Here is an 11,720-nt window from a genome sequence, read left to right on the forward strand (position 1 = left end):
AGGAGAACAGAGAACCAGAGGGAGGGTGAGTTGGAGCAGAAAACGCTGGGGCCAGAATTGGGAGTTTCTGGGATTGCCCCAACTTCAAGGACTCTGTCCAACCTTCTCCCCACAGGCCAGAACTCGCAGGTCTATTTTTATTCTAGAAGAAATAGGGCTGTGGGGCTGAGGCCCTGGCTGGGTGGTAGAGCTCTTGCTTGGCCCGGCACACCAAGGCCTGGGATGGAGCCGCAGCACCACATAAACCAGGTGGGGTGGTGCATGCCACTTGGGAGGTGGAGGAAGAGGATCAGGAACTCAAGGCCATCCTTGGCTACAGAGCAAGCCTGAGGCTAGCTTGGGCTACGTGAAACCATGTCTCAAAACACAAACACAAACATGCTAGAGGATAGTAGCACACATTCCTGATCCTAGCACCAGGGAGTCGGTGGCAGGCTCTAAGTTCAAGACCAGCCTAGACCTCAAAGTGAGTTTCAGGTCAGCCAGAACTACCTAGTAAGGCCTTGGCTCAAAAAAAAAAAAAAAAAGGAGGGGCAGGGGAGAGGAAGAGGGAGCCATAGGCAGAATGATGAGTAAAGAAACCAAGACTGGTTTGGGATAACCCCCATGCCCACCTCTAGTAGTATAGGCTGGAAAATGATGCTAACATTATGGAGACAGGAACTCGCATTTACAAGGATCTGTGGCCTGCCCTTAAATCCAGTGCAGGCTAGACTGTGCCTCGATTCCTCTTCTGTAAAGGCATAGTAAACGCTTGTCTTGCTGGGCTGGGGCTCAGTGACAGAGTACTTGCCTAGCCTGGGCAAAGGTCTGGGCTTGAGCCTTGGCATGCCCCACGCTCTCCCTGGGCTGTGAGGACACAGCCATGCTATCTACTGTAAGCATTTAGCTAGTATTAGCTGCTGTGGGGGGAGGGGGGAGACAGCAGACGAAGAAATACCAGCCAGAAAGAGCCCAGCAAAGACAAGGCTGGGCAGCTTGTCCATGCAGGACTGCGCCCCGGCCACTCCACTGGGTAGTGGAAATGGATGGTGACCGGCCTTTCCAGCCAGAGGGCCTGCCTGCCAGCTGAGCTGTGCGAACGGAAGCTGACGTCAATGCACAGCGGCTTCTTTGCCTGTAAGATGGGTTTCCTGTTCCCTTTGTCTCTTGAGGGATGGGCTTAGGAAGGAATGGATCACTAAGTGCTTGGAAATACTAGCTAGACACTGCTCCGGGTCAGTCCTCAGGTGCCTGTGGCCATCTTGCTCCTCCTGGGCTCTGTGTGCTGTGTCCCTATAGTCTACCGGCTGTACCGCTCAGTTCTCTGTCTCCTTCTGAAACAAGCTCTAGACCAGGCTGGCCTCGAACTCACAGAGATCCACCTGCCTCTGCCTCCCCAGGGCGGGGATTAAAGGCCTGTGCCGCCACACCAGGCCCTTTATGGCTTTCTTTCTTAAGGGTCCGCCGGCAGCAAGCAGATCTGGCCCAGTATTGGAGGACCCAGCATCTTCCTTCTGACCCCACCTCCTGAGAGCCATGGCTCGGCCTCTGCTCTCTAATCTCAGGAGAGACCGCCGGAGAATTTTACCAGCGTGGGAGCTGGTCAGGCTGCAGAGGGCCAAGAGTTTCAGAGAGGTGTGGCTTCCCAGGTCCCTTACAGGCAACAATATGAGTGTCACACCCTTTGGAGGGTAGGAACGGCCATTCCAGGGTAGCTTCCCTGACACGCTGGCGCTGGCAGCTTGGGTCCCTCTGTGCAAGGACTCAGGAAGGTCAGGAGGGGGAAGAAGCGTGGAGAGGCCTCTGCCTGGGGAAGGAGCACATTCTCCCAGGCTGGCTTGCACACTTGGGCCAGAGCCATTGAGAGCACATTTTATGGAGATTCTGCCGGGTCCGGCCAGAACAGCTCTCAGAGTAAACAGCTGGGAAGGGGTGGGGTGGGGTGGGGGAACCAGAGGTCCCAGGAAACCAGCTGGCGCCTGAAGGCCCAGGTGGGGTTCTTCACCCAATAGGGGCCCCTGAAGCGACGCTCTGGCCGACAGCTCCATCTGGTGGACGGAGCGTGAAAACCGTGGGCCCGGGCCGGCGGCGGGCCGAGCGATGACGCAAGGGGGCCTCGGTGAGCAACCCCGTTTCCAGGCGGAAAGGGGTGGAGTCTGCGCCTTGACACTCTGGCAGAGGCGCCTAGTGCATGCGCTCTCGACTCCTGCGGCTGGGACTCACGTCATAGGGTCAGTTAGTTGTTAGAAAGCCCTTCCATTTTTGCCAAGTGGGCGTGGTGCTTTCCACGCCTGTAATCCCAGCTCTCGGAAAGCAGAGACGGGGATTGCTACAAGTTCGAGGACAGCCAGGTCTACGTAAGATGGTACCAGGGCTGTATGGTGAGAATCAAGCAATAATAATAATTAATGAGAATAAGAAGAAGTCAAAACGGTTAAAAAGCAGAAAACAAAAAACTCCAACCACTCAAGAATAAAAGTTACGGGGCTGGAGAGATAGCAAAGCGGTTAAAAATCTGTACTGCTCTTGCCGAAGACCCAAGTTCAGGTACAAGCACCCACATGTAGCTTCACAACCTGCAGGCACCTGCATTTATGTGCACAGATACACACACTTATACATAATTAAAAATAAAATAAACATTTTTGGTTTTTTTTTTTTTTTTTTTTTTGAGACAGGGTTTCTCTGTGTAGCCCTGGCTGTCCTGGAACTCGATGTGTAGACCAGGCTGGCCTGGAACTCACAGAGATCTGCCTTCCTCTGCCTCCCAAGTGCTGAGATTAAAGGTGTGTGCCACTACCATCTGGGAAATAAACATTTTTTAAAGCTCTAATGCTTCCCAGAACTACCTCAAACATTTAAACATTTCACTTTTTTTTTTTTGTTTCCAGTTTTCTGGAATTTAACCTAACTTTTTCACTCTGTCTTGATGGATTGATTGATTGATTGATTGATTGGAGACAAGGTCTTAATCCATAGCCTAGGCCCCCTCCAACTTCCAATGATCCTCCTGCTTCAGTTTCCTGGGTGTTGGGACTACAGGCATTCACCACCACACCATTGTATTTTTTTTTCCCCACTTGACTTTTTTTTTTTTTTAAATGTATAGTGTTCTGCCTGCATGTGTCCCTGCAGGCCAGAAGAGGGCGCCAGATCCCATTACAGATGGTTGTGAGCCACCATGTGGTTGCTGAGAATTGAACTCAGGTCCTCTGGAAGAACAGTCAGTGCTCTTAACCTCTGAGCCATCTCTCCAGCCCCTGTCCTTTATTTTTTAATTAAAAACATATTTATGTGTTTGTCAGGTGTATGTAGGTGCCCACAGAGGTCCAGAGAGGGTTTCAAACCCCTTGAAGCTGCAGTCACAGGCAGCTGTGAGGTGCCCATGAGGATGCTGCAACCCAGACCTGTGTCCTGTGGAAGAACAGCCAATGAGCCAGTAACTCAACCACTGAGCCAACTCTCCAGCTCCACTGACCTTTTTCAAAAAATGTACTTGCAAAGAATCCATTCCTTTTCTACTCCAAGCCCTTTCCCTCTCCACACTATTGTGTTGCATCATTGTGTGTGTGTGTGTAGGTAGGTATATATATGTATATGTGTACGTATGTATATTAAATTTCATGTGTGTGGGTATTTTGTCTCTTTGTGCACCACTTGTGTGTCTGGTGCCCCCTGGAGGTCAGAATGAGGAGTGACTTCCTCCTGGTAGGCAGACAGAGAGGAATAGGGGCCGGGGCTAGGTGATGCTGGCGGTGAATTCCCCAAACGGACAGCATCTTCCTCTCCCCCCTGACGAGACAAAAGCCCGGCAGCTTAAACACAAGGCTTGGTAGGCGTCTGTCTCCCACCAGCAGACCCCTGCCGGTGGACTGGCTCAACAGTTTTCAAGGCCTGGACACGCTGCACTACAGTCGTGGGCCAATCAACCACCCTGTCTTTCTTCAAACTGACCAACCCACATTAGGGAGAAAAACTGCAGAGACTGAGAACGCCTCCAGCCCCCAGAAGAGCCTGGTTTCCGGTGTGCTAGGTCCCCTTCCGCTATGCAGAGGGTCTTTTTCTCGGTGTGTCTGCTGCATTAGTGTCTCCTCATTTCCAAGAAATGTCCTTATTCAATTGTTGACTCTGTCTGCTCGTAGTGTTGCAGATTTCTCTGATGCTGCCCATGATACTCAAGGTGTTTCCTGCTGTTTAATTCTTTAATTGGCAGAGAAAATGAACCTGATCAAGACTGAGGACTTGTAGACCTCAAGGAAAGGGCATCATCAGATACCCTGGAACTGCAGTTACAGATTTATGGTTATAAGTTGCCATGTGAGTGCAGAGAATCAAACCTGGGTCTTCTGGAAGAACAGCCTGTGCATTTCTGTTGTTGTTTCTAAGATGGGGTCTCTATATGGCCCTGGAACTACACAGACTCACAGAGATCACCTCCTCTGCTGGGATTCAAGGCAGGCACTAGCACACTCTTCTATAGCTGCAGCACTGTTTATAATATAGTTAATGTATTTATTTTACATATATGGGTGTTTTGCCTGGATGTCTTGCAGCATGTGCAGATGCCCTGTGGGTACTGGCAATTGAACCCTGGTCCTCTGGGAGAATTTTTTTTTTTTTCAAGACAGAGTTTCTCTGTATAACAGCTTTGGCTGTTCTGAAACCCGCTTTGTAGACCCAACTAGGTTGGCCTCCAACTCACCAAGATCCACCAAACTCTGCCTCCCAAGCCATCATAACCATCAAGCCATCTCCTAGTCCCAGCAGCATTATTTAAAAACAAAAAGAAAGGCTGGGTGTTGACGGCGCACACCTTTAACCCCAGCACTCGGGAGGCAGAGGCAGGTGGATCTCTGTGAGTTCGGAGTCCAGCCTGGTCTACAGAGGGAGCTCCAGGACAGCCATGGCTAGCTACACAGAGAAACCCTAACTTGAAAAACAAAAAACCAAAACAACAACAAAAAACTTTAGATTGCAACTTCTATTACTGAAAGTACGAAGCAGACCCTCTGACTGAGACAGATCCACCCTCTGCCACTCACTAGCTGTGTGATTTCGTCAAGTTCCTAAGCCTTTCTGAACTGTTGTCCTCAGTGATAACCTGGACACAGAGGTGTGCACTACTGGAATTACAGTGAGTATCAAATAAGGGAAATACTTAGGAACCCCTGGGAACCCTCCGAGCCCCCTAAGTGGCTGTAGGAGCCATGATCTCCAGAGTTGGAAGGTTCTAGGGGCAGTCTGGAGAAAAGGCGATGGACTGAGACCAGACACTACCCAATGGAAACAGTCTCACTGCAGAAAGGTGCCCTGGGCCAGCGCAGGACCAGGACAGGAATTGACAGCTTTTTGAAACTCAGAGGATTTAAAATTTAAAAGTCTTTGTGGGCAAGATAAACACACCTACTGCTCAGCAGGGAAAGGGAAACTTGGCCGAGGTCCCAGAACTTTCCCCACCCACAAGCCGCCCTAAACTTCCTCTTGTGGTTTCTCAAGGGTACAGCCTGTTCTTCGCAGACAAGTGAGGGCAGAGGACAGGGGGCATGCCCAGGGTTCCACTGCACCCCACACTAGGAGCAGAGAGGAAGCGGGGGGGAGGCTCAGAACAGCCTCTGTTCGCATTATTCATAACCTTCACACCCTCCCTCCACCTCAACCCCCAGCATCAACACCCGTCTCAAGAGACACCCCTTCTTGGGATCAGTGCTGAGCTGTTTATTTGAACAATTGTATTTAGTTTATGTGTTAGTGTTTAGTTTATTGGATTAGTTTATGGATCTTTTGCCTGCATCCATGTTTGTGCAACATGTGTACACAGAGTGGAAACCAGAGGAGGGCCTCAGATCCCCTGGAACTGGAGTTATAGCCACATGCGTTTTGGGAACTGAACCCTTGTCCTCTGAAAGAGCAGCCAGTGCTCTTAACCTCTGAGCCATCTCTTCAGCCCCATAGTTGGTCTTTTTAAAGACAGGGTCTCACTATGTAGACCAGGCCAGCCTCAAACTCACAGACACCGGTCTGTCTCTTACTCCTGAGTGCTGGGATTATTAATTTTTATTGCAGTAGGCATAGGGACCTACCTTGGGCATTCCCAAGTCTGTGCAGAGGGTTCCTTAGAGAAACTGGGAGTTTCAGAGAGGAGGCAGAGAAAATATGGAGAATTCGGGGAGGCTTCCCTGTAGAGGGGCGCATGTCACAGCACTGTTCCACCCTGTGGGAAGCGGGCAGACACCAGGGTGCCCTTTTCATGAAGTGACACAGGGACTCGAGGGGACACTGCCTTAAGCTTCTCCCACTTCTGCGCCGTCCTCTTAAACAAATCCCAAGCTTGAATGCTCTTCCTGGGATCTAGAATGTGGGGGTCTAAGCTCGAATACGCACAGGACAAAGCAGGTGTGGTAGCACATGTCTGTAATGCTGGCACTCTTCAGAGGTCAGAAGTTCAAGGGCATATTCTACTACATACGTGTTTCAGGCCAGTTGGGGTTAGGAGACCTGTCTCAAAAGACAAATGGGACTGAGGAGATGGCTCCTGGGAAGGCAGTTGCTGCACATGCGTGGGGCCTGAGTTCAGCCCACAAGCTGTCACACAAGAGCCACAAACATCTGTAATCCAAGCGCAGTGAGCTGGGCGGTGGTGGTGCATGCCTTTAATCCCAGCACTCGGGAGGCAGAGCCAGGCGGATCTCTGTCAGTTCGAGGCCAGCCTGGTCTCCAATGCGAGTTCCAGGAAAGGCACAAAGCTACACAGAGAAACCCCCTCTTGAAAAATCAAAAAATCAAAAAAACAAAACCAAGCTCAGCGAGGTGGAACAGGGAGGGAGACAGGTGGATCCCAGGGGCTGGCACAGAAGTCAACCCCAGTTCTAGGGGACCCAGCATCCTCTTCTGGCTTCGGTGGGCACCGGGCACACATGTGGTACACAGACATGAATGCAGACATACATATCAAATACATACGTTTTGGGTGTCTTTTTGAGACAGGCTCTCTCTAAGTAGCACTGGCTGGCTTAGAATTTGCTGTGTGGACCTGGCAGGCATCCAACTCCTAGACATCTGCCTGCGCTTCCCTCCCAAATGCTGGGACTAAAGGTATGTGATGTCACACCCATGCGCACACCCACATCCACACAAGAAAGATGCTGTCTCTGTGCTGTGCTGTCCCCAGAATCCTGAGCAGGCCTTTAGGGGACTCTGTGTGAACAGTACCAATGTCCAAGTTCTACAAAAGAGACTGTGTAAGCCCACAGACTCACCTCAGCTAGCACCTGCTCGGCCGCACGTTCTACATGGCTAGGTGAAGAGGCAGCTGACCTGGGAGCCAGGTGCAGGGGCTCTGATCTGGTTGTGGTGATGAGTACCTCTCATCCTAGCACTTGGGAGTTTGAGTCAAGATTGGGAGTTGGAGGCCAGCCTGAGCTAACAGCAAGACCCTGTCTCAAAGGAAAGGAGCACAGGATCTCCCAAGTCAAGTGAGTTGGATTTAAAGTCCATTTCTGACAGCCCATCCCCCATCTCTCCCCTCTTTATTGGTGTTTTTCCAGACAGGGTTGCTCTGTGTAGCCCTGGCTGTTCTGGAACTCACTCTGTAGACCAGGCTGGCCTCGAACTCACAAAGATCTGCCTGCCTCTGCTTCTGAAGTGCTGAGATTAAAGGTGTGCACCACTACCACCCAGCTTGACATCCATTTCTTTACTTTTATTTACTTTGTTTACCTGTACGAGCATTTGCCTGCATGTATGTGTATGTGCCACGCTCATGCCTGGTGCCTGCAGAGACCAGGAGAGGGCATCAGAACTCCTGGAAATAGGTAGTTGTGAGAGAGTGCTGCTAACTATTGAGCCGTTTCTCCGGCTCCCTGACGTTCATTTCTTGTTCCCTCTTTACCTCCTGTGTTCAAGTTTCCTCATCTATAAAATGGAGCTAATACTAGTTGATGATTTAACACAGCTATTAGAGGCATTAAATGAGATACTACATCTAAACCACTAATATAAACACTTGAAGGTGCTTTCTAACTGTCTGCCAGCATCCCAAGTCCTTGGCCAGGAGAAACATACAAAAAAAAAAAAAAAAAAAGGTTGGAACCATGCGGGCCATGACCATGGGTTCAAGGGTTGAGCATAGACTGGTGGGCTGATGGAATGATCCTGTCTCTGCGGCTACAAGCACTAACTTTACTCCACGATGTCCCCAACATCGGCCGAGTGTGGCGGGCAAGCGGGGGAAGAGCTACTTCTCCACCCAGGACTAGTCCCAGAGGACGCTGTGGTGATGGGCAGAGGGCAGGCTTGTTGGAGAAAGCAGTCCCAGGGTCCAGGATGGGGAGTCGGTGTCCAGTATGGTGTGGCCTGTCCTATCATCCCCAGGGACCCTCCAGCTGCATACAATTTTAGTTCAGGGCTCCACAGCTTGTCTTTCCCAGAATTGCTCCTGCTTATTCCCACTTCCTTATGCCTGGAAGTGAGTGAGAACAGGCAGGAGCTGTTTCCAGTTAGTAGTATATCCCAGTACCCAATAACACCATGTTGACTCAGTCTAGCTCTGGGGAGTAAGTACCTCAAAGACTTCCCACCTAATTCTCTTGGAGGTCAACAACCATCCTCCAGAACCCAACCCAGATGACCCCTTCCCAGCCTCCCCAGCGGGAGCCCTGACCAACACCAGCAGTGGCTGAGTAAGCCAGCAGCATACAGAAACAGTATCAAGCACACAGTAGGTGCTCAGCCAGTGCAAATGAATACTGCTTCCCGGCAACAGCAGCCCACTTCTTCTGGGCTACTCTTAGAAGATGCAGAAGGCTGAGACCTGTACACATCAGACCCCCAGGACCTTCGGTAAAGTTCCATTTTTTGGCCCCCTTCCTTGGCTCTGGCGGGCTCAAACATCACTGCCCCTCAAGCCATGCTGGTCAGCCGTCCAAACTCTAAGGCTGATCTATGCTGCTAAATCCTTGGGCTTGCCCATTAGCCTGGAGGGGAGGCTGTGAGGACGTGGACGCGTTCAAGGAGGCTCAAAGACCTTTGGGGGCTTCTCGGACCCTCAGCTCTGGTCAAAACATCATTCTCAAAGGGAAAGTGAACTAAGCTTTTGGGGCCAAAACCGAGGGGAGGGTGGCGCAAATCTACCCACCTGCTATCTCCACCTCGGGGTCTCCAATCTGGACTCCCAGGCAAAGCAGGAGATGCTGAGGTCACATTTGTTCTGGCTTCTCCAGCCCCCAAGCCTACCTCTTGGCAGATGAGTCCCCGGAGCTCGGATGGTGGCCTCACGTTCTCTCCCGCTGCTGGACATCTGTTTTGGGACAGTAGGAGTGCTCACAGCCGCCAGTCACGGCCAGGACAGGGGCGTGCACTCCGCTTCCGCGGCACCCAAACAGAGAGTGTCCAGAGTGTTTACAAAGTCCTCGCCGCAAGCAGATCGCTAGCTAGAAGCTGGGCAGGAAGTGGGGACGAGGGGGCGGGCGAGACAAAGGAGCCGGGTGCTGCGCTCTGCTAGGGTCTGGTCCCTGACACCCCTAGAGCGGCTAGGAGGACGCTCATCCAGCTCCGACCCCTAGCCCACCGAGGGTCTAACAGACCTGATCCTTAGCCCCAGGTAGTGGGGGGTGGGGGTGCGGCTTCGCCAGGCTCAGGTGTACACACTCCAGAGGATGTCTTCTGGGCATCTGCAATTCGTGGTGCACGTTGCTCAGGAAGTAAACAGCAGGTCTGAGTTCTTACCACACAGCCAGGCACTGAGACACTTGTTATCTCAACCTGTTCCCAGTTAATCACACTGGGAAACTGGGCAATAGTGAGGTTAGGTAACGGGGCCAGAGTCAGAGGGCTAATAAGTGTTAGGACTCAGGCTTAGTGATTTCATCTGGCCAGGCATCCACCCCGGGCCAGAATGGATAAGAAAGGGCAAGGTCTCTCCAGAGAGGCTGATGGGTAACATGGACTCAACATACTGGGAGCGAGAGGGACAAGGGACAAGCTTCCTCGCTCACTTAGCAGTCACTGGCAAGCCGGGGCTAGAGGCAGCAGTGTGGGGAAATCACACCAGGAGCCTGGTAATAAGACGAAAGCCTGGCCCGGGTGTACGGCAGCAGGCAGAGTGGTTGCCCAGCGTGCCAGAGAACTCTGGGTTCCCCCAGCACCACTTAAATGGAGTATGGTGGTGAGCTGCAGCAACTGCAGAAGGTGTGGGTTGGATAATCAGGGGAGGCTCTCTGTCTTAGTCAGTGTTCTATTGCTGTGAAGAGACACCATGACCATGACAACGTTATAGAAGAAAGCATTTAATTGGGGGCTTGCTTACAGTTTTAGAGGGTTAGTTCCCTGTCATCTCCACTGGTGGGGGCATAAATGACTCTGAAAACATTATGCTATATCTGATCTGCAGGCAGGGAGAGGGAGAGAAGAAGGGAGAGAGGGAGAGGGAGGGAGGGAGGGAGTAGACTAGGTGTGGGCTTTTGAAACCTTGAAGCCCATCCCCAGTGACACACCTCTTAAAACAAGGCCACACTTCCCAATCCTTCTCTACAGCGCCACGCCCTGGTGACTACGTGTTCAAATATAGAAGCCTATGGGGGCCATTCTTTTTTAAACCACTACAATGTTTAAGGTCATCCTCAGCTACAGAGCAAGTTTGAGCCTAGCCTGGGTTACAGGAAACATAGGCTTGCACAAAACAACCAATACTAAGATCCTCTCTGAGAGAGTGAGATCACTGCAACTGGGCTAGCCCAGCTAGGTAAAGCAGAAAATTAGGTAAGTTGGGAAAACCCTGCTAATGTAGACCATCTCTAGAGTCTTTTCAAACGGGCCTTGAAGGACTGGAGAGATGTTGCAGCAGTTAAAAACACTGGTTCTCTTCCAGAGATTCAATTCCCAGCACCTATGGCAGCTCACAGAGGTCTGTAACTCCAGTGCTAGGATATGCAAAGCCCTCTTCTCACCTTCTCTGGCACCAGGCACACAAATGGTTCACAGACATACCTGCAGGCAGAATGGCCATATACATAAAGTAAATCCATACTTTGTTGTTGTTATTGTTTTGTTTTTTGAGACAGAGTTTCTCTGTGTAGCTTTGGAGCCTGTCCTGGAACTCACTCTGTAGACCAGGCTGACCTTGGACTCACAGAGATCCACCTGCCTCTGCCTCCCGAGTGCTGGGATTAAAGGCGTGCACCACCACTGCTCGCTTAAATGCATACATTTTTAAAAAGAGCACTTAATTTTAATATTGTATTTGTGTGTGTGTCTTTGAACAGGAACATGTGAATGCCCCCAAAGCCGGAAAAGGATATCAGATCACCTTGGAGCTGAAGTCACAGGCAGTTGTGAGCCACTCAGCATGGGTGCTGAGGTTTTTGAACTCCGATTCTCTCCAACAGCAGTATGTAGTCTTAACCATTGAGCCATCTCTCCAGCCCCAAAGTGCATTTTTTGATGGTTTGTTTATTCTTATTTTATGTACATTGGTATTTTGCCTGCATGTATGTCTGTGTGAGTGTGTCAGGTGCCCTGGAGGTAGTTGTAGGCTGCCATGTGGGTGCTGGGAATTGAACCCACAGGTCCTTTGTAAGAACAGCCAGTGCTCTTAGCTGCTGAGCCATCTCTCCAGCCCACAAAATTGCATTCTTAAGTGTATTCTTTCTGAGAAATTATTTCATATCAACAGCTTTGTTTTTACTTTTATTTGTTTATTTTCTTACAGGGAAGGTCTCCTTATGTAGTCCCAATCCTCCGGC

The 11,720-nt window shown here is 50.8% G+C and overlaps 1 protein-coding gene across 2 annotated transcripts in view; it reads right to left on the reverse strand.

Moving 5' to 3' along the window:
* The window catches only part of Ccnd3 (cyclin D3), an 87,975-nt gene extending 78,559 nt beyond the window's left edge, over positions 1-9,416 (reverse strand). The window contains exon 1 of one of the 2 annotated variants that reach the window (XM_037199606.1): positions 9,214-9,416. In XM_037199606.1, the coding sequence (XP_037055501.1) occupies positions 9,214-9,277 (64 nt within the window). In that variant the 5' untranslated portion in view covers positions 9,278-9,416. Of the gene's footprint in view, positions 1-9,115 lie in introns of both variants that reach the window. The other variant, XM_037199608.1, reaches the window with a different exon arrangement.
* Positions 9,417-11,720: the final 2,304 nt, after the last annotated feature.

Source organism: Peromyscus leucopus, chromosome 16_21 (assembly GCF_004664715.2).
Source record: "Peromyscus leucopus breed LL Stock chromosome 16_21, UCI_PerLeu_2.1, whole genome shotgun sequence".
NCBI classification, from domain to species: domain Eukaryota; kingdom Metazoa; phylum Chordata; class Mammalia; order Rodentia; family Cricetidae; genus Peromyscus; species Peromyscus leucopus.